General features: G+C 37.5%; 1 protein-coding gene across 8 annotated transcripts in view; it reads left to right on the forward strand.

The window, feature by feature from the left end:
* RBMS3 (RNA binding motif single stranded interacting protein 3) overlaps positions 1-23,890 on the forward strand; it is a 702,269-nt gene that overhangs the window by 279,945 nt on the left and 398,434 nt on the right. For all 8 annotated transcript variants that reach the window (XM_042955148.1, XM_042955152.1, XM_042955154.1 and 5 more), the window contains exon 4: positions 5,708-5,799. In XM_042955148.1, the coding sequence (XP_042811082.1) occupies positions 5,708-5,799 (92 nt within the window). The remainder of the gene's footprint in view (positions 1-5,707; positions 5,800-23,890) is intronic.

The following is a 23,890-nucleotide window of genomic DNA, read 5'->3' on the forward strand; positions in this document are numbered from 1 at the left end:
TTCATTTGAACCTGTTGCCAAGCTTAATTATGTAATTGAGGGAGCGAGACTGGTCTACTTGCAGCCGCTTGGGCTGGAGTTTCCGATGGTGACCATTCACCAGTGTTTCCTCGAGGATGTGAGCGGTTACCGCACAGCGTTATTAGCTGGAGCTGATCTCCTCACCCTGCCCCTCTCCAGATGTAGGTGCAGGGGTCCCAGGCTTGATGACTTGCCAGTAAGGAAAGCAAATTGAAACCCAGTTGAAGTTGCTTTCTTTTGTAGGAAATGCGTCATGATTCTCTAGGAGCAACTTTGCGTTTGATTTTGTTCTTCTGGTCGCACGGAGTAGGTGCCGTCAGGAGTGCGATGCGTATTTCTACAGTCGGAGTGTTTTCCGGGATTGCTTGAGACATTTTTACCTCTGAACTTTTCATTTTAGTTCGTTAAATTGAGTAGGTATGTGTGGAAAACACATAGCTCAGTGAAGTATTTCCTATCTGGTGGCTTATTGTGTCACGGGATCTGGGCACCCCTATTGTCGTGGACTCTTCTGTAGAGGAGGTGTTTTTTTACAAAGACACCACTGTGTCTCCTTGTGGGCAAGATGGCTCTACAAACACATTCTTCTAAAAGTTCACTCATTCCCTCCCTGATTCAGAGAAAGCTCAGGTGTCTCATACCCTCACAGAGATTTCTCCTGTTTAGATTGGAGCTGAGTCCCGGAGATCAGCATTGTGATTTTGTCATATCGTGTGTAATGTGTTGGGCTGGAAGGAAGGGGAGGAAGCTAGAGGAGAAGCCACGCTGGAACCGAGGTGCAGAGTCCTGAAAACCACGGCTGCCTGGCTGGGTGGGAGCATGGCCGAGCCAGACTGGGACCACTTGGCATTATATTGTTCTTTATAGTCAAAATGTATCAATAGACATTTCAATCGGTTAATTCCCCCTGTAGTCCGTGAAGTGTTAGCATCTTTTACACATGCTTTTAATTCACTTTAACAAATATTTATGAAGCACACGCTATGTGTTAAGTACAGTCCCAATGACTGGCTACGTATAATAAATAACAACGATTAACCAAGAGTGATCTTTTTTATTTCTTCCTTCAAGTTGCAATGAGTAAAGGGAAGGATCCCTCTTTTATTTAATGTTTATTGATTTCTTTTGAGAGAGAGAGAGAGTGAGCAGAGGAGGAGCAAAGAGAGACAGAGACAGAGGATCTCCAGCAGGCTCTGCACTGCCAGTACAGAGCCCATCATGGGGCTCGAACTCACAAACCATGAGACCATGACCTGAGCCGAAACCAAGAGTTGGACCTGAGCCACCCAGGTGCCCCAAAGATCCCTCTTTTAGTAAAGGCAGCACTTCACATATGTTCTAGATTCTCTCACTCCATCACTTTCCAGGAACATTATTCTATAAATTATCCTCTTGCCCTCCGGAAGTTTCGATCTTTTGCTTTCTGTTTGATCATTTCTATCCCGATTTGAAATTGCCAAGAACAGTCCCATAGTGGGTGCGACAAATAAGTATTTGTTGAATGCCTTGAATGAATACTCTGTAGTTCCCTGGCTTCCCACTAAAATCAGCTGAGGAACACACATATACACGTACACACATGCACCATTGTGTGTGTATATGTGTGTGTGTGTGTGTGTGTGTATAAACACCTGGGCCATATTACCAAAGATATTGATTTACTTTCCTGGGGGTGAGAAATGGACACTAGTATTTTTTTTTTTTAATCTCTCAAGGTGATTCTAGTGTGCAGCTAAGGTTAAAAGCCTTGGTATCTCCTATCTTAAACCAAAACAGCTCGTTTGACATTGTATCACCCTCTCGCTGACCATCTCTTAATTCTCCTTCCTAGCAAGATAACAAGGAGACCTGCAAACACTCTCTCCCCCTCTCCCGCTTTGCTGTTATTCTTTAACTACCCAACAGGCTTCAGTCCCTACCACTTGCCTGAAGCAAATCACGATCATGACACCCACGTTCCTAAGCACACTGGACATTTGCAAGCCCTCATCTTGCTTACACCGTCAGTGACACATGACAGCTGATTTCTCTCTTCTTCTTGGAACAGCTTCTTCCCTTGGCCTTGAGACATCCTCTTCCCTTTTCATTCCCTTCTCCCTCTCTGATTCTCCTTTGCAATCTCTTGTTCCCACCTGACACCTAAATGCCGAAGTTGTTCAAGCTCCAAACTCGGGTCCTTGGTTTCTACTTACGCTAGGCGTTTTTGTCTCTTTCCGTCTCTATAAATCACATCTTTATGCTGTTGACCTCCCAATTTGTATCCCCAATCCTGTCCTCTTTTCTGAGCACTAGCCTAATATATCCAACTGCTCTCTGACATTTTTACTTAGATGTCTCACAGACATTTCTGACTCAACCGATATTGTAATTTTCCCTCCCCCCTGTTGGATGCTCTTCCAGGCCCCCCACTTCAGTAAATCACATCTCCACCCACCCAGTGGCTTATGCCAAAAAAATCAGTAGTAATCCTTGTCGTCTATATCTCCCCTACTTCCAACCCGGCCAAGCTATCATCAAGTCCTGCTAATTCTGCCTCCAAAATATAACTCAAATCATCCATTTCATCCCCTCCGTTTTATCGCCAGCCGCCATTTGTCTGGGTTGCTGTAATAGCCCCTAACTCTTCTCCCGATGACACTCTTGCTGTCCACCTTCCCCACAACAACTCGATCTTCAGCCAGGATATTTTAAGAAATGCAAATCATTTTGTGCCACTGCTTCCCTAAGACTTTCAATAATGAACACTCAGTAGTCAGATTCTGTATTATATGCTTTCATTTCTTTCAAGACAGTTCTGCCGTTTGGTAATTGTAGATTCATTTGTGTGGCTATTTGTTTCCTGTTCATCTCTCAACTCTAAAAATGCACAAGGGTGAGAAGTAGGACCATTCTTTTTAACTGCTGTGTTCATGTGTCTGGCAAAGTGCCTGAAATAGAATTTCGTTTTTTAATTAAAAATTTTAACTTTATTTATTTATTTTGACATAGGTAAATAGAGAGAGAGAGAGAGAGAGAGAGAGAGAGAGAGAGAGCCTATGAGCAGGGGAGGGGCAGAGAGAGAAAAGAGAGAAAGAATCTCTTGAGCTTTCAAATTTTGAGATATTCTTAGGGCAGCTGACATTACAGTTAGGCTAAAGCCCCAGACTCTATACTGTTAGCACAGAGCCCAATGTCGGGCTTGACCCCATGAACCGTGAGATTATGACCTGAGCTGACATCAAGAGTCAGATGCCCAACCCACTGAGCCACCCAGGCACCCCAGAATTTCATTATTGAATGAAAGAATGAGCATGTGAATCGATAAGGACAACTGACCAAAGCATGTAGTGGAAGGGGGTGCCTTGTCAAATTTCACTTAGCCCGTTCTACTGGAAATTCAACCATTAATAAATGTACGGAGTAAATGAACTGCATTGAATCCACTTGTGGAACTGCTTTGTTCTGTGTCCTAACTTCAAAATCAAGGAATTTTCAAGAATTGTGTCCTCTTCCCGGTAGGCTTCAGGGGCTACTCTAAAGAATGTGAAAAGTGGGGTTATAAAGTAGTTCATTGTGTGGTGCATTTGGGAAGGGCTTATGATGACTTCACTTCAAATCCTGGACCTGGCAATGAGGCAGCTTGAAATTAGTGGGTATTTGTGCCGTTTGGCTTGAGCCTCTGTTTCTTCATGTATCATGAATAGGCACGAGGCCAGTGATACATGAAGTTATCATTTCACCAGTTATCAACATGTCAACCACCCAGCACGACACATTGATACATAAGAGATAATATCTACACTTTAGTTTTACCTTCTGCTCCCCTGACCCTACTTCTTGACTTAATTTGTTCTTTTCTCCCCCTTTCTCTTTCTGCTTTTATTTTCCCCTATCTGACTCATCTTAGTGGGTGGCAAGACTCCTATTACTCACATAGTTTGAATTTTGTGGGAAGAGAAGAATTAGCAGTACTTACAGAGCGGGCTTCCCTTTGGACTAGAAACACAAACTTCGCAGCTTCTCTGCCCAGCTTTTCAAGAGCATTTTATGGTACACTGCTGTGTAACAAGTTCATTTTAGGATACCATGCTGGGAGGGAGAAAAAGAAGCAGGGATTCGAGGGGAGAAAATTAAAAAGTTAATTAAAAGAAACAACTTGGTAATTGAATTCCCTTGCGCTCTTCTTTGGTGATGGCGGGGTGGGTCCCAGAGCATGGTTACTAGGCTTGCTCACCTCCAGACTTCTGGGGAACAAGCATGAGAGTGCAGAGCAAATCCGTGACTGACAGATAAGAGGATACATATGATGGGCTTGTTAGACATGCCAGGTACAGCTGCCCTCATACTCATGCTTGAGCTTTCTAATTTTGAGATGTTCTTAGGGCAGCTGACATTACAGTTAGGCTAAAGCCCCAGACTAATATCAGCTAGTTTATGGTCCTACAGAATCGCCTTTCCATTGATTCTGTTTCATTGATTCTAGCTATTCCCCTGGCCTCACTCTGTATATGCACTTACACAGGCACAAGGGCAGAGAACAGTAGAGGGAACTCCTGTGCCTTTTTCAGATTATACTTCAGTAACAAATAAGTGACACCGGTCACTGTTTAAATTATTTTTAAAGAAGCTTGAGGGGCTCCTGGGTGGCTCAGTCGGTTAAGCGTCCAACTTCGGCCAGGTCATGATCTCATGGTTCATGAGTTCGAGCCCCACATTGGGTTCTGTGCTGACAGCTCAGAGCCCTGGAGCCTGCTTCCGATTCTGTGTCTCCCTCTCTCTCTGCCCTCCCCCAATCATGCTCTGTCTCTCTCTCAAAAAATGAATAAACATTAAAAAATATTTTTAAAAAAGAAGCTTGACTATTTAATTATTCAATCACACATCACTTAAGAGTGAAAAAGTCTTAGTTAAGATGTCATCGAGGGGCACCTGGGTGGCTCAGTTAAGTGTCTGACTCTTAATTTGGGCTCAGGTCATGATCTTGCAGTTTGTGGGTTCAAGCCTCACATCAGACTCTGTGCTGACAGTGTGGAGCCTGCTTGGGATTCTCTCTCTCCCTTTCTCTCTCTGTCCCTCCCCCACTTGCTTGTTCTCTCTCTTTCTCAAAATAAATAAATTTAAATAAAAAGATGTTGTCATCAAGTGAGACAAGGTTCTGTGGTGAGTTAGCATGGGCTTACGTATCAGCTGGAACTGGGTTGAGACCCTAACTCGCATTCACAACCTTCATTCATTCACACAGTCAACATACATTTATTATATAAAATGTCTACTGGGTGCCAGGCATTGTAGAGGTTGTGAGTAATCACTTGAATAAACTGATCTATCGAGGCTTTTTATTAACATGAGCTTTTTTGAGGTGTTGAAAATTTACTTCAGACATAGACTTTTCTATCGTTTTCAGCATTTTGTGCTCCTCATCCTTGCCGCAAATTCATTGAAAAGGGTCATGGTTAAATAATGTATTACCTTACTCGTCCGATTAGCCCAAATCAGATGGCTGACTGCATACCCAATCTCCAGAAAATAAGAGACTTACAATTTTACATTTAATGGTATTGTGGTATCTCTCCTGACATATGAAGGCCAATGGCTTGAGAGCCTTTCTGGTTATTCCAGAAGTTACGAATGAAAGTGTGGCCACAAACACACCGTCCCCCTGTATGATAGAGATGCAGTACTAACAAGGGGTATTGTACTTTCACAGGGTACGGTTTTGTGGATTTTGACAGTCCTGCAGCCGCACAGAAAGCAGTAGCGTCTCTCAAGGCAAATGGCGTGCAGGCACAGATGGCCAAGGTAAGATTGGCGTTTAGATTTTGTTTTCTTTTGTGATCGTCTATTTCTCCACGGCTGTGAGCTGAATCAGAACTGGAGTTTGCAATGATTCGAATTACATTTAGTTGTTAGGGAAGGCAAGGCGCCTTATAATAGGTTTGGTTTGGAAAATCCTGGCTGGTTTATTTCATTGTTTCTTTGTGTATACTTATTAATATGCTCTTTTGTTATGGTGACCTCATTAGCACATTAAGGGCACTTGTAAAGTGCTCTGTTTTGCCTGAAAAAGGAAGCGCGCGCGCGTGCGTGCGTGCGTGTGTGTGTGTGTCTAGGGCTTTCATCAGTGAAGAGTTTGGGAGTAGTATAATTCTCAGCAAGTTGTCATTGGTAAACTGTGCTAAAAAATTATTTACTGTTATGTTGGGGACAGCTGATGGCTGAATCATGAGATTATCTGGTCTATGCAAGGAAATGAGTTCAGTTAAAGCATACATTGTCTGGGGGGGGGGGGGTGCCTGGGCGGCTCAGTTGGTTGAGCCTCCAATTGGCTCTGGTCATGATCTCACGGTTCCTGAGTTTGAGCCCCGCATGGGACTATGTGCTCACAGCTCAGAGCCTGGAGCCTGCTTCAGATTGTGTCTCCCTCTCTCTCTCTGCCCTCCCCTGCTTGCATTCTTTCTCTCAAAAATAAACATTTTTTTAAAAAGCATACATTGTCTGTATTGTTAGAATTTCACTTTGACCTTTATGTATAGCTTTACTAGATAATAATTTCCTAGATATTAATAAATTTCAATACACATTCGTTGTTTTGTAAAACAGTAGTCTGGAGCTTTCTCTCTGGAATCATAATGCATGTTTATACTCAAGAAAATAAATACGATCATTTTAAATAGTTTTGAATTCTAATTGCAGTGGTGATTACAAGAATATTATACATGTATGTTAAAATGTCATAGAACTATACACGCATATCGATGTCAGTTTTCTGGTTTTGATATTTTGCTGTAATTATGTAAGATAAACTTGGAGGGAACTGGGTAAAGAGTGAATGGGATCTCCATATAATATCTTTACACTTTGATGTAAATCTATGATTATTTTCAAATAAAAAGTTTAAGAAAATTATTTATAGCATATAGATGCTTGTTACGTATTTGCTTCCAATTAATGGTAATTTTGGATTTATTCACATGCACCTAAAATTTTTAAATAATTTTTTGATTACTGCTATTGAATTAATTTGTCTCTGGATTTTCAAAAGTCAGCTAAAAAAAACCAACAGATCATGAAATTCAGACCTAATGCATTTGGGCCACATTCATGTATGGGGCCAATTCATGTAGTTACCATTAACCATCCCCATAAGACCAAGTCATCAAATTTTCGCTCCTATGATCTTGTTATGACTGCTAACATCCCCTTATAATATTTTTCAGTTTCAACCTGAGATAACCAGAGGTAGGGTATATGGTTTTCTTTGTCTTCAGATATCTTTTAGTATGCTGATAACACTCATATCTGTTAATCTTTGGTTGTAGGTCACTTTCCACATAGATTATGTTGGTGGACTCATAGCCCTCTTACAACACATTAGTTGTTTTTCAAGGCTATATAAATTGGAATTTGAATTCTTTCTGCTGTGTAATGTATTCCTCATCAAGAGTGTGCCTGGAGCTTCCAATTTGCTCATGAACTAAGATGGATGAAATCAATATTTGTAATTAATAAGGGAAATATATGCATGTCTTGGTTTAAGGGGTACTTGGCAAAGAGTTAAGTTACCTGGCAACTTAAGCAAGCAATCTAATACACAGGAAACAAGTGGTAAAATATAGTTGCTGGAGACAGGCAGATAGACTGAAAGGCAACTGACAAGAAAATCATTATAAAAATGCTTATGAAGAAAATGTTATTGGAGTATCTTTGATTTATTTTGTTGATGGACTAACAAGTTTTGGAAATGTTGTGGGAAAAATATATATAAATATATGTGTAGTGTTACTTGTTGGATAAAAATCCCTATCCTCTTGCACAACAGGCAAAGAAAGTTGGCATTGATTTTATAATTACTGAAGAGCCATCATGGCTATTTTCCCTTTGTTTCTGAGCATTCTGGTACACAAGGAATCTCTGTCTCTATCTCACTCTCTCTTACACATATGTACACCAATCACTGACCTCTTACCTAAATAGGAGGCTATCAAAGGGAATATATTTTAAAGAGCTTCTAAAAAGTTATTCATTATAGCCAGCGTTTTTACCCTCAACCTGTCCCCAATGTTCACTGTACAATGTTCAATGTAAGGAGATTCCAATCAGAAGGCTTAAAAACACTTATTTTATTTCTGGAGTTGCTGAAAGATTTCTCCCTTATCAATTATGCTGTCTGTGGAGTAAATTCTTATTCCTCTATTTTTCTCTCAGACTTTGAATCTAAAGCCCAGAGCCTTAGATCCACATCTGCGTACTAGAAAACTTTCAGCAGTAAATGGCTCTGTAATTTAACTACCCAGAAGCAAATAAATAGCCTCCCTTTGACAATGAAATGGAACAAGCTTGACCACCTGTATTAGCAGATTTCTCACTGAGCTATTGGATTTCATGGCCTTTTTTTTTCCCTTTGTCCTGGTGATAACTATAATTTATTATCATATAAACCTGCAGTCCGCAGGGTGTGTGAAACTTGCACTATATTTTTTGCCATTTAAGTATCTACTGAATCGCCTCCTGCATCCTTGTTCCTATCAATATCCTACCATGCAGGTTGTGGTGCTACATTTTAAAGACTCTAGGATTTTAAAGCAAAAAGGCTACAAATAATCTAGGTTCCCAGTAGCAACCTGGAGTGTTCACAAAGCTGTCCAAGGGAATCGCTCTAGCTAACTTATTCCAGTGTGTGCATATGAAAAATTCAACTGATTTGTCAACTAAGAAGAATCAAACAATAAATCATCCAGTAAGTGGTAATTGATTAATAATGTATAGCCATTAACACAAACTAACATTTTCTGTATACTTGCTGTTCTGTCAAAAAGAGTTTTTAGGGATCAAAGAAAATGTTCCTTTGAAGAGAGCAGATTTAGAATATTCTAGTAATACATAGTGGTTGAGTGTAGGTTAGGAGAGAGATAAACTTGGCCTTGAATTTTGGCTCTGATACCACCTGAATGTGTGGCCTTGGCTAAATAATTTAAATATCTCTGAAACTCTCTAATAATAATACTTAACATTATTGAACTAAGGATGCCTGTCAGAATTAATTAAAAAAATACACAAAGAATTTAGCATAGTGCTTAGATTACACTAAGAATTCAATAAATGTTAATTATTCAATGAATGTTGTTATTCATTAAATTCAAATTTGTTACTGAACCTTCTATGAATTCTAATGTTTGCTTTAAGTGGTATGTCATTATAAAACAGTTTTTTGAGAAATAAAATAAATAACATCAGCAAACATTTTTATTACCTGCTAAGTATCAGGCACTGTGCTAGGTGTTGGAGAATCAAGTTGAATAAAACTTCTTTCTTATTCTGGATTTTTAACATTTAGTCCTTCTCCTGGGATTGCTACTGGATTGCCCTGGATTAAGGATATTGGCTGTTACTGTTCTTGCCAACTTCAGTGTATTTAGAAGAAAATCATAGGCCAAGGAATGTGTCTCTCTAAGCGTAAAAAGAGCTGAGAAACAAAAACATCTAAGAATAGCTTAACCTTGTAGGTGTTTATTTTCTTATTAATAAGAAGGCCATAGATAGGCAATGAAGAGCAAATGCATTGGGGTGCCCTCAAGGATCAAGGATGTTTATTTTTGAGACAGAGAGAGAGAGAGAGAAGTCCCAAGCAGGCTCCACATTGCCCGCATGGAGCCCAATGCAGGGCTTGAACCCATGAACCCATGAGATCATGACCTGAGCTGAAATTAGATGCTTAAGCAATTGAGCTACCAGGCACCCCTGCATATGTTGTTTCTAAAGCCCAGATATGCTATCCATCTTAACCAGGAAAAACAAAAGAATCTGAAACTGATGGATCATTCTGACTGATTTGGTCCTTTTAAAAGCTTTCCCAGAATCCTAACTTAGGAACTTGTGTTTACATCATAATGGCCCACACTGAGTCATATGGTTTCTCCTTAGCTGCAAAAGAGCCTAGGATTATGAATAATTTAGCTTTGTTGCCTCTAGTAGAGAAAATTAAGAATAGTTCATCTTTTTGGCTGTCCAACATCCATTACACCATTCTTCCCATTTATACATTTTGGGTAGCATGCGTTCATTCCTTCCTCAAAGGAGCATACCTCAAAGCCTCATCCTATAATCACATCTGGTGATGCCGTCATCCCCAACAGGCTCAGACACGGCTGCCTCTCCTGGTTTAGCACTCATAAGCTTAAAAGACAGGTTATCTATCCCATCTTCCACAGCATACAACAATAGAGAAAAAATAGGATACATGAAACTAAAGGAAGACCACTGTTTGGGAACAGAGAGAATGGGTAACCAGCTGCAATTGCTGATTACTGGGGGCAGGAATAGAATTCTAGCTTTGCAGTGCAGTAAGTTCACTGGTTAGCCAGTCTTATAATCCCTGTCTGCCTTCTAGAGAGATCTTTCTTGTCCATTATTCCTCCTGGTGTCACCGAGGCCTCACTAGAGGGCTATACGGCTCTAGAAACTGAGTTTTCCTGGACATAAATTTGGAGATTCTGGAATGGCTCTACATATTGAACAGTCAACAATTATTACCAGCCAAACCTTGAGTTATCTCAAGTTTAGCAGGGCTCTTTCTTATTTTCTATCTATCAATTTCAAACTCAAGTAAACAGAGCACATCTCTTTCTAAATGAATAGCCCACAGAGAAGGAGTCGCCCCTTCCTCAGGCCCCTTAAAAAAAGGTTTTATCAGGTCTGCTCTTAGCACTGCCATTCCAATTACCAAAGGTGATTCCCATCACTGTGGGATATGTAGAATAAATCAAAGCTAAGTGATTACAAAAGAGACCAAGTGTCCAAGAGGATGTTAAGCATATCAGGGATAGTATTTAAATCCCATGTCAACTATGGCAGAGAACTAGATTGGAACCAGAGGAAAGGAATTCTCTCCTATAAATCAATGACCTTAATAGTAGTTCTCTTTAAGGAAAAAAATTAAAATTAACGAAATTTTATTCATTTGACATCCAGAGAGATAAAAATTAAAAAATCAATATAGGAAAATGATTCTGTAAATTCAAATATGTATATGCATAAAATTAGTTGAAAATATATTACCCCTGTGGTTATTACATAACCCTAACAGTTATATTCTAATAGGAGAATTTTAGTTAATGGAAGAAGGCCTGCTTTATAGAATATTCTAGAAAAAAAATTTCAAGTTTGACTGCTAGCCTCATGATGTGGCTCGTTATCAACCAAAGCTACTCTTATGAAAGCACAGGCACATGCCAGACTCCTGTCATCAAAGGCCCTGTTAAGAGCCTCTGCTTTTACCATCTCTAGGTATATGAGAGTAAGCAGGTTATTTGATGTCCATGGGTCCCTACAGTGGGTTCAGGCCTACACATAATTCAGCCAAACGAGGAAGCTTCTCAAAACTTCTTATGTGGGAAGGAGAGAGTCATTGTTTAAAGGCAAGTTCAGTAGCCAATAGGGTTGATGTTGCTTCCTGAGACCGTGTGGGAAAGTCGATCAATACATTACATAATGATGGGCAAGTGCTGTCTGGGAATGCTAGTATCCCAAGAATAATGTCCAGGCATTTTTGTTTTGTTTGTTTTTTCAACAAAATCAGGGGATCAGAGAAGTCTATATACTATCATTTGTCCATATCCCAAAACGTTTCTCGGGGTGATAAGGGATATAGCCTATAATTTAGGTAGAAATATCTTTAATTCTCTTAGTTTTTCAGTGCATTTATGTTGAACACCTACTATGTACCAAGGCTGTTCTACATACTAAAGGTATAGCATTGAACCAACATTTTATGAAGATCACATTCTTCTGGTAGAAGGCAGAAAATAAACAAAGAGCTCCAATAGATTAGAAAGAAGTGGTTCTATGACCATCAAAAGAGGTTAAGGATACTAAATATATAGGAGATGAGGATGGTGGTTGAAGGTTGGGTCAAGACGCATTTTGAGTAGAGTGGTCAGGGAAAATCTCTCTGATGAGGTGGTATCTGAAGAGAGATCAAAAAGAAAGGAAGAGAGCAAATTATAGTATAATCTCATAACAAGAGATTTTTATGAAAAAATTTTCTATAGTGGGGCACCTGGGTGGCTCAGTCGGTTGAGCGCTGACTTTGGCTCAGGTCACGATCTCGCGGTCCGTGAGTTCGAGCCCCACATCAGGCCCCTGTGCTGACAGCTCAGAGCCCGGAGCCTGTTTCAGATTCTGTGTCTCCCTCTCTCTGACCCTCCCCCATTCATGCTCTGTCTCTCTCTGTCTCAAAAATAAATGAACGTTAAAAAAAAATTAAAAAAAAATTTTTCTATAGTAATTCAAAATAAAGCAGACTTTTCAGTGAGCTGGCATGTTTGGGCTTTGTTATCTCTATCCCACACTTCTTAATAATGGAAGAGTTGGATATATCACCATTACTTCCTCCTTTATTTGTTTTGTGGGAGTCTCTGGTTTCAATCTGTAATAATGGTGCATTTCTCAGAAGTTATTTTCCATGAGAACCAAATTCTAATTGAGTCTGTACGTATTTCCTTCCAATACTTCGTCACGTCATGTGGTTCTGTTGTGCTGGTGGATATAAAGATATGACAAGATACCCTACACCACTGTTATGAAATGTTCTTTAAATAACTGTAATTCCAAAGAATGGCAGCCCAATGTTGGTTTTAACACAGTTCATTACTCTTGGATGACTGATGCCATGTAATGAACACCTTGCTCTGTGTCATTTCCTAAAATGAATCTTTGTGTCACATGCTCTTGTGAAAGACATTTCCAACAGAAGAACATCTGTAACAAACACTGAGTATTATTTTCCTCATGATGGAGATTTTTGAACTTGCCAGTGAAGGAAATACTAGCGGTTGGTCTTTTACATGTCTGTAAAATATTTGTGAGTGTCTGCTTTGTTGGCTATGACGACTTGGCTCCTTTTTTTTTTTTTTTTTTTAATCCTAATGCTGAATGCAGAGATACAAAACCCAATATTGAAATTGTCAGGGTTGATCTTAATCCTATTTGTTAATTATTTAAAGTTTTTGAGGTAGAATCCTCTGAAGTTAAATATTTGTATTAGCTTCTACAAAACGATTTACATAATCAGGTTGTGGGTGCTACCCAGTGCTTCTGCAAAGACTCCACTGTATTTTCTTTGGTGAAATGGTGGGTTTGTGCTCTAATAGAATTTCCTTCTTTCCTAGGATTTGACAAAAACCAAAATCAATGAAAAAATTTACCTTAATTTGGGTTGTAAATCGAGGTCTGTACCAGGCGTCCAGATACGATTTTACTGCAGGGTATCTGTGGACTACAAGTTCTCCTCAATTTGCAAGAATATCAACTCTTGTCCTACCTCTGAACAGAGTGTATCCACAGGCTGATCACAATCCATGGCTCATTTCTTGATATACTGTTTAGAAGTAATAATGAACAATCTCCTTTCATGGCTTTAGTCATTTGTTCTTAAATTTGGATGGAAAAGATCCTGTCTCTGGTCAGCATTGGTGTGGATTGAAGGGACCTAATTAAAAGCATCACCTTGTCCCCATGTAGATTCTGATCCCATTGAAAAAAATAAATGAACATCAAAATTAAAAAAAACAAACAACTATTGATTCAATTACTGAAAGGACTGTATTAGGAAACTGTGGCTTAGGTATATGAGAAAAATGAGTCTTCAAATAGTGAATGCCAAAATTAGATGTATCCCATCTAGTTACAGCAAGTGCTGGAGAAGTATGGGCTTCCCTGCAAAGGGATAAAGGTGGGTTATGGCAGTAGACCTAGAAGAATATAGTCAATGTGTTGTCTGTTGGATCATGAGAATGGAGGGAGAAGATGAGTCACCCTTGCTAAGTTCTTGCTCTTGAACTCACCGTTCAGGTAAATCATTACTCCTCCCATCTGGGAGTATTAAGTAAGTGAACAAGTAAGAAAAAGGCCAGGAGTGTTACACCATTCTCCTACCACATGAAAATACCTTGAGAAGGGATGGAAGCTTTCCCGGCTAGCTGACTCTAATAGCTTTCTCTATCTTATTTTGTAGCGTACCTTAAAGAAAATTACTGCATGAATTTGAATGTTAGGAATACATGTTATATATTTATTCTTAGTGGTTTAACATCCTAGCGTGGAGAAACCCCCTCAGTACTGACAGACGTGACCTACCTTGTTTCTGCATTTACCACTGGCGTGCTGTGGGACTGTCTGCGAGGCCTTTAACTGTGTCTATTCTAAAAGAGGCAAGGAAACAGACAACACGTATGGGGTAAAGGAAATTGCATTTCTTTCCTTTTCTTTGAAGCATAGTTGACATGCGACGTTAAACCAGCTTCAGGTGTACAATATAGTGACTGGACAACTCTTTATATCATGCTGTGCTCACCGCACACGTAGCTACCATCTGTCACCATACAGCACTGTTATAATACCGTTGATATAATCATATTCTCCACACTAAACCTTTCCTGTGCATGAATTATTCATTCCATAACTAGAAGCCTGTACCTCCCACTCCCCTTCATCCATTTTGCCCAACCCTCCAGCCCTAATCCCCTCTGTCAACCACCGGTTTGTTCTCTGTATTTATGGGTCTGCTTTTTTGGTTTGTGTTGTTTCTGATTTTACATATAAGTGAAATCATATGGTATTTGTCTTTCTCCGTCGCACTTATTTCACTTAGAGTAATACCCTCTACCTGCTGCTAGTAAGTAAGATAAGTGTTTTTATACTTATTGTACTATTTAATCCTTACTAGGATCCTGTGAAGTAGATATTATTATCTCCATTTTACAGATGAAGAAACAAGGGATGGCCCAAGTTCACAATGGTAGTCAATGGTGATGCTAGATTTGAACCCAAACCTATTGGGTTCCAAAGATTTGTTCTATCAAAGAAAATTGTAAAGCTGCTAATGTTTCTCTCTAGTCTAGTGGTGCTTGGCTATTCGATTTCTTTTTATCCCCCAGCTTTATTGAGATACAAGTGATATGAAGCCCTGTGTCAGTTTAAGGTGTAAAATGTTTTGGCTTCATACGTTCATATATTGCAAAATGATTATCAATCATTAGTAGGATTAGTTAACGCCACTATAACCTCACATAATTACCATTTCTTTTTTGTGGTGAAGACATTTGAGATCTACCTTCTGAGAGACTTCCAAGGATGTCATGCAGTATTATTAACTAGAATCACCAGGCCCTGCATTAGATTCCCAGAACTTACTTATCTTATAGGTGGTATTCTGTATCTTTTGACCAACGTTTGGAGGCATTTCCCCCAACCTCCAGTCTTTGGCAACCATTATGTTGTGTTTTTGTGAATTCAGCTTTTTAAGATTCCACATATAAATGATATCGTATTGTGTTTGTCTTTCTTCATCTGAACTTATTTTGCTTAGCAAAATGCACTCAAGTTCTATACTTGTCACAAATGGCAGGATTTCCTTTCTCCTCGCAGCAGAATAATCTTCCATTTTATATATACACCATATCTCTTTTGTCCATTCATTCATACATGGACACATAGGTTGTTTTTATACCTTTGCTATTGTACATGCTGCAATTGACATGGAAGGGAAGCTATCTCTTCTCATCCTGCCTTCATTAGCTTTGAATATATATCCAGAAATGGGATTGCGGGATCATATATGGTAGTTCTATTGTTTTACTATTTTGAAGAAACTCTATACTATTTTAAGTAGTGGCTGCACCAATTTACAGTCCCACCAACAGTGCCCAAGGGTTTTCTCCACATCCTTGCCAACACTTGTTATTATTTGTCTATTTGATGATAGCTGTTTTAACATGTGAGGCATGTTAACGTTTGTGAGGCAATATTTCATGAGGTTTTGATCTGCATTTTCCAGATGATTAGTGATGTCAAGCATCTTTTCATGGACCTACTGGCCATTTTAACGTTCTCTTTGGAAAAACATGTTTATTCAGTTCTTCTGTCCATTTTTTAAATAAAGTGGTTTTTTTTTTTTCTTTTACTCTTGAGTCACATGAGGTGCTTATATATTTTGGATATTAACCCCTTATTATAAAGAGGGCTGTTACAACCCATATATCCATTTTTGAGTCTTATGGTTTCTGGATTTATGTTTAAGTCTTTAATCCATTTCAAGTGAATTTTGATGAGTGGCATAATATAGGTTTCCAATTTCATTCTTCTGCATGTGAGTATCCAATATTCCCAACACTATTTATTGAAGAGAAGGTACTTTCTCCAATGAGCATTCTTGGATCCTTGTCAAAGATTATCAGACTGTAAATGCTAGTGTTTATTTGTGGGCTCTAGAATTTATTTCACTGGTGTATGTGTTTATTTTGATGTGAGTACTATACTGTCTGATAACCATAGCTTTGTAATATAGTTAAAATCGGAAAGTATGATTCCTCCAGATTTGTGTTTCTTTCTCAAGATTATTTTGACTACTCAGTGTCTTTTGTGGTTCCATATGATTATTGGATTTTTTTCTATTTTTGTGAAAAATACCATTGGAATTTTGATGGGGATTGCATTGAATTTATTGATGGCTTTGGGTAGTATGGATATTTTAACATTAATTATTTCGGTTTGTAAGCATGGGATAGTAGTTTTTCATTTATTTGTGTCTTCAATTTCTTTCATCAAAGTTGTAGCTCTCAGTGTCTACAGATCTTTCATTTTGGGGGTTAAATTTATTACTAAGTATTGTATTCCTTTTGATGCTGCTCTGAATGGGATTGTTTCCCTTACTTATTTTTCAGAAAATTCATTGTTAGTGCATAGAAAAGCCAATTTCTGTATGTTGATTTTGTATCCCACCTACTTTACTGAAAGTGTTTTAGTTTGAAAGCTTTTCAGTGGAATCCTTAGGATTTTCTATACATAGGATCATGTCATCTGTAAACAGAGACAGCTTTACTTATTTTTTTCCAGTTTAGATGCCTTTTATTTCGTTTTCTTGCCTAATTACTGACTAGAAATTCCAGTATTTATGTTGAATAAAACTTGTGAGAATTGGCATCCTTGTCTTGTTCCTGATATTAGAGGAAAAGTCCTCAGCATTTCACCATTAAATATGATGTTAACTGTGAACTTATCATTTATTTATGGCCTTTATTATGTTGAGGAATATTCCTTCTATATCCATGTTGTTTAGAGTTTATATTATAAAAGAATGCTGTTTTGTCAAATGCTTTCTCTGCAACTGTTGAAATGATGGTGTGAATTTTTCATTCCATTATTGTGGCGTATTACATTTACGATTCTTACATACCAAAGATAAATCCCCCTTGATTATGGCGTATGATTCTTTTAATGTGCTGTTCAGTTTGGTTTGCTAGCATTTTATTGAGAATTTTTACATCCATGTGTATCGGGGTTATTGGCCTATAGTTTTCTTTCTCTTACATAATTCATACTGGGTTTGGTATCAGAGTAATGCTGCCTTAGTAAAGAGTTTGGGGGTGTTCCTGTCTCTTTAAATTTTTGGAAGAGTTGAGAAGGTTAGGGCGTATTCTTTAAGTGTTTGATAGAATTCACCAGGGGAACCATATGGCTCTGGGCTTTTCTGTGTTGGGACATTTTTGATTACTGATTCAGTTTCCTTACTTGTTACTGGTCTGTTCATATTTTCTTTTTTCTTTTTATTTCTCTTTTCTTTCTTTCTTTCTTTTTTTTTTTTTTTTTTTTTTGATTCAGTCTTGGCAGATTGGTTGTTTCTAGGAATTTATCCACTTATTCTAGGTTACCCAGTTTGTTGGCATATAATTGTTCACAGTAGTATCTTATGTTTTTTTGTGTTTCTGTGATATCAAGTGTGATGTGCCCTCTTTCATTTCTTATTTTATTTATTGGGTCATTTTTTTTCATAGATAAAGGTTTGTCAATCTTGTTTATATATTTCTTAAAACGCTGGCTCCTAGTACTGTTGATATTTTTTGTTGCTTTTCTGGTCTCTATTTCATCTATATGCCTTGGTTTTTGTTGTTGCTGTTGTTGTTTTTTCTTTTCTTGGATTGACTCAGGTTTATTTTGTTGTTATTGTTCTAGTTCCCTGAGGTGTAAAGTTAGGTTGTTTATTTGAGATTTTTCTTTTTTCTTAATGTAGGCATTTATATAAACTTCTTAGAACTGTTTTTGCTGCATCCAATAGGTTTTGGTATGTTGTATCTCCTTTTTTTGTTGCAAGATATGTGTGTGGATATTTTAACATTAATTATTTCTGTTTATAAGCATGAGATATTTTTTCATTTATTTGTGTTTTTTTTCAATTTCTTTCATCAAAATTGTGTGTGTGTGTGTGTATGGTTTTATATATATACATATATATGTATATATATGGTTATATATATGGTTATATATATGCATTTATATATATGGTTATACATATATATACGATTATATATATATATGGTTATATATATACATTTATAGAGAGAAAGAAAGAGGGAGGGAGGGAGAGAGAGAGATGTAGATAGATAGATAGATATGTTTTATTTCCTTTTTGATTTCTCTTTTGACCTATTGATAGTTCAGGAGTATGTTGTTTAATCTCCACACATTTGTGAATTTTCCAGTTTTCCTCCTGTTAATTGATTTTTATTTTCATAACATTATGGTTGGAAAAGATACTTAGTATTATTTCAAACTTCTTAAATTTTCTTAGGTGTATTTTGTAACCTGTCATATGATCTATCCTGGAGAATGTTCTGTATGTTCTTAAGAACGATATGTATATTGCTGCTATTGTGTAGAGTATTCTGTATATGTCTATTAGGTCCTTTGGATCTAAGGTATATTTTAAATCAGAAGTTTCGTTATTGATTATCTGTCCAGATGATCTATCCGGTGTTGAAAGTAGAATAATGAAGTTCCCTACTATTATTGTATTGTTGTATCTACTTGATGAACTGATGCCTTTATCATTATACAATGACCTTGTCTCAATTAACAGTTTCTCTTGTTGCCATTTCTAATTTAAAGTTTATTTTGTCTGATGTAAGTATAGATGTCCCTGCTCACCTTTTATTTCCACTTGCATTGAATATCTTTTTCATACTTCACTTTCAGCTTATGTGTGTTCTTAAAACTGAAATGAATCCCTTATAGTCAGCTTATAGCTGGCTCTCGATTTTAATCCATTCAGCCATGTTATGCCTTTTGATTGGAAAATTTGACCCATTTACATTTAAAATAATTATTGATAACATATGGACTTAACTAATATCATCTTCATTGTTTTCTGGCTGTTGTATACTTCTCATATTCCTTTCTTCCTCTCTTGCTGCCTTTCCTTGATGATCATCTGCAGTGGTACACTCTGATTATCTTCTCTTTATCTTTTGTGTTTGTACTTTGTTTTGTAGTTACCATGAAGCTTACATAAAACATCTCATAGATATGATAGTCTATTTTACACTGATAACAACTTAATTTTGATTGCATATAAAAACTCTTTTACTTCCCTCCTTTTATACTTTTGGTGTCACAATTTACCTCTTTTGATACTGTGTATTCACTAAAAAATTATTATATTTGTATTTATATTACAATTATTTTTAATTATTGTGTTTTTTAACCTTTAAAGAGTTAAGTGGTTAACACACCACCATATTACAATATTAAAGTATTCTGAATTTGATGGTATACTTAAGTTTACCAGTGTCTTGTCTACCATATTTCACTTACCAGTGAAAGTAACATGCTTTCATGTTGCTAATTAGTGTCCTTTCATTTCAGGTTGAATAACTCCTTTTAGCATTTCTTAATGCATGTCTAATGGCGATGAACTACCTCAAGCTTATGTTGTCTGGGAAAGTTTTAATCTCTCATTTCTGAAAGAAAATTTTATCAGAAAAAAAATATTCTTGGTTGGCTTTTTTTTTCTGCCCTGCACTTTAAATATATCATCTCACTTTCTCCTGGCCTGTAAGGTTTAAGCTAAGACATCCACTGATAATCGCATGGAGGATCCCTTATAAGTTACAAGCTTTTGTTTCTACCTGCTTTTAAGGTTCTCATTGTCTCTGATTTTAGACAGTTTCATTATAATATGTCTTAGAGAAGATCACTTTAAATTACATTTGTTTGGGGCCCAAGAGCTTCCTGAACTTGTATCCAAATCTCTCCTCAAATTTGGGAAGACCTCAGTCATTATTTAAATTAGCTCTCTGCCCCTTTCTCCCTCTCTTCTCCTTCTGGAACTGCAATAATTTGCATATTGTTTCTTTGATGGTCTTCTATTGTTCATAAATGCTCCCTCACTGTTTAAAAAAATTTATTATTACTATTTTTTGATGTTGTTTTTCTCTTTCAACTGGATAATCTCAAAGTCCTGTCTTCTACTTTATATATTCTTTCTTCTACTTGATCCATTCTGCTCTTGGTATTCTCTATTGAATTTTTCACTTCATTCATTGTTTTCTGTATGTCCAGAATTTCTGTGTCGTTTGTGTTTAATGATTTATATCTCTTTGTAAACTTCTCATTTTGTTCAGTTATTGTTTTCCTGATTTTGTTGAATTGTCTTTTTGTGTGTGTTTGTTTTGTGTCTTTCTGTGTGTTTTTTTTAATGTTTTATTTATTTGTGAGAGAGAAAGCATGAGTGGGGGAGAGGAAGAGGGAGGGGGACAGAGGATCCAAAGCAGGTTCTGTGTTGACAGCCATGAGCTTGATGTGGGGCTTGAACTCATGAACTGTAAGGTCACGACCTGAGCTGAAGTCAAAGCTCAGCTGACTGAACCATACAGGTGCCCCATCATTTTGTTTATAGCTCATTGAGCTTCTTTAAAACAGCTATTTTGAATTCTTTATCAGGTAAATTGTAGATCTTCATATCTTTAGGGTTAGATCTTGGAAGACTATTGTAATCCTTTGGTGGTGTCATGTTTCCTTGATTTTTATGTTCCTTGAATTTGGAGTGGCAATCATCTCCTCTAGTCTTTACTGACTGACCTGATGAAATACCTTTTATTAGCCCTGCTAGGGATTCTGAGGCTTCCTTAGACTTTCTCTGAATATGCCTGCTCCATGCTTCTTGTTCCCTCTTGTGGCAGAATTCTTAAGCTTGTATGCCTTTTCTGGAAACTACAACACACCAACCTAGGTGCTGACAGACTCCTTTTTGGTTTCTCAAGAGTGTAGGTGAAACCCAAGTTTGTGGTGTCTTCTTGGCCCACAGATTTGGGTTTGGCTTTCTCTGTGTGCTCAGTAGCTGTCTACCCAAACTCACTCTCACCACCATCAGGAACACACAGATGGTGTGTGTGTGTGTGTGTGTGTGTGTGTGTGTGTGTGTGTGTTAGAGTTCCTGATTTATATTGTAGGAACTTAATAAATCATTGTTGAATGAATGAATAATCAGTATAGGTTATTGTAACAATTCACTTCTGATAAACTGTTGTGATTGCAAACTAACTTTTGCTGAGGGATATTTCTTTAACTGAGTCCTAACCAGTTATCTGGGAGAATGTAATCCCTGAGCCTACCAAAAATGGCTGAAGGTAATCATTCCAACTACTGATGGGGAATGGTGGTGCTGGTGGCACTGGTAATGGGACAAGATGGACATCTTTGTTTCTTGAGAAAACATACATCAGGGATTGGAAAATGAAAATCAGTAACTCCTACATTGTAGAAGCCTTAAATGAAGTGGGTATACATTGCATATGTGTACATACATCCATATATACCCACTAAGCATATATCTTTTTAAAAGATGATTACTTATCACAAGTAGCTATGATTTTTCCATGCAGTTACTCAATAAATACAAAAAATGTTTTACAGCTCCACGGCATATCTGTCTTTTGTTTAAAAATGGAGCCTAAAGCTAAACAATAACGTAATTGAATGATAGGTCTTTGTGATCTCTGGCTTTCTGTGTATCCTGTATTTATTACATTATGATTTGTATCACTTAGACATTTATGGGAACTATTCACAAATGCATTTCACTGGAAGAAAAAATGGAAATTCAAGTGCTGTGAGTTAGGCATCATGTTCAGCTTGATGGTCCTTTCCACCTGCAGGACACACATTTTACCCACTATTTGAATTATTCAACCACACCATGGCATTCAGAGTCCCTTGGCCAGAACAGTGGGAGTTGACATTCCAACCTATGCAAGCAAAGCTATCTACTCCTTTTCCATGTTAAGAGGTATTCCAAACAAAAAGAATATTCAACTTCAGAAAAATGATCAAATTCAAAATAAATATAGACTTCCTTTTCCTATTGAAATTCTTTTTTTTAACATCTCTGGAAAAATGACTTAAGCAATTTTGCACATTTCAATAAAGGAGATAAACTTGGATGAAGCTATACTAAGATTCATTTTCTTATATTAATAACATTTAGCCTTTTTTCTTGCACTGATGAAAGATTTTAAACTTTTATGATCTATGTGGAAATTATATTCATATGTCAAACATAAACTGTCTTTCCTGGTGTTCACATTTAAGGTAACTAAACAGAACTGGTTGATAAGTCCAGTGCAAAGTAAAATTTAGATTAAGATATTTTCTTTCTTTAAAAAAAATTTAATGTTTATTTATTTTGAGAGAGAAAGCAAGCATGGGAGGAGAAGAGAGAGAGAAGGAAAGAGAGAATCTGCAGCAGGCTCTGTGCTCTCAGTGCAGAGCCCAATGTGGGGCTTGATCTCACACGTCATGAGATCACGACCTGAGCTGATATCAAGAGTCATGCTTAACCAACTGAGCAACGCAGGAACCTCTAGACTAAGATATTTTATAATTCAAAGGTAAATTGCTGGTAAAGTGATAGACATCACTGAAATCCTTATCAGTCAAAAATTAATTTGCGTGCTGCTAGGAATACAGCCACTCATGCATCCTTAGGGATCTGGCTTCAGAAGCAGCCCTAATCAGAAATGTAGGAAATATCACCCCTTTTTAAGGATACAATATCAAATAAAGTAAGAGTTTATTCTGTTAGGGAAGACTTTGAATTGGATACGGCACACAAAAATCTCTACGTATTCTAAACTCCCAGGAAATAAACTACTGATTTATGAAAGTATGATTTCCTGATTCCAACCCCCCAGATAACTTTGAGTGGCTCAAGACTGCAGTGCGGAAAGTTACTGCAGAGGTGGTGGAAATAGCAAGAGGCCTAGAATTAGAAGTGGAGCCTGAAGATGGGACTGAATGGCTGCAATCTCATTCACAAAACTTGAATGGATGAGTTGTTTTTTATGGATGAACTCAACGGTGGTTTCTTGAAATGACAACAAAGGATTTGGAATATCACATAAATTTAATTGATAAGGCAGTGGCAGGATTTGAGAGGATTGCTTCCAATTTTGAAAGACATTCTAGTATGGGTGCAATGCAATCAAACAGCATCACATACTACAGAGAAATTATTCATGAAAGCAAGAGTAAATTGATGCGGCAAACTTTATTTTTTAAGAAAGTGCCACAGCCACCCTAACGTTCAGCAACCACCATCCAAATCAGCCAGCAGCCATCAACATGGAGGCAAGTCCCTTCCCTGGCAAAAAGCCTCGCTGGAAGCTCAGATGATGGTTAGCATTTTTTAGTAATAAAGTAATTTTTAATTAAGGTGTGTACATTGCTTTTGTTTTTAGGCTAATGCTATTGTACACTTAATAGACTACAGAATAGTGTGAATTTAACTTTTACATACTCTGGGAAATCAAAAAAAATCAGTTGACTTGCTTGATTTCACTATTCACTTTGCTGAAGTGGTCTGGAACCAAACCTGCAATATCTGAGCTGTTCATGTGTTTGTGATCAGCTTCTCTGGAGGATGCAAGGATGCTGTAAAAGAAGTCAAATCTACAAGGAGGGAACAAATTTGAGCATATTTAGTAAGATAAAATCCAGAAACATTAAGACGAGAAGAACAGTAAACAGTGAACTGAGGAAATATTACGAAGAAAAACTAGCA

This window comes from Panthera leo, chromosome C2 (assembly GCF_018350215.1).
Source record: "Panthera leo isolate Ple1 chromosome C2, P.leo_Ple1_pat1.1, whole genome shotgun sequence".
NCBI classification, from domain to species: domain Eukaryota; kingdom Metazoa; phylum Chordata; class Mammalia; order Carnivora; family Felidae; genus Panthera; species Panthera leo.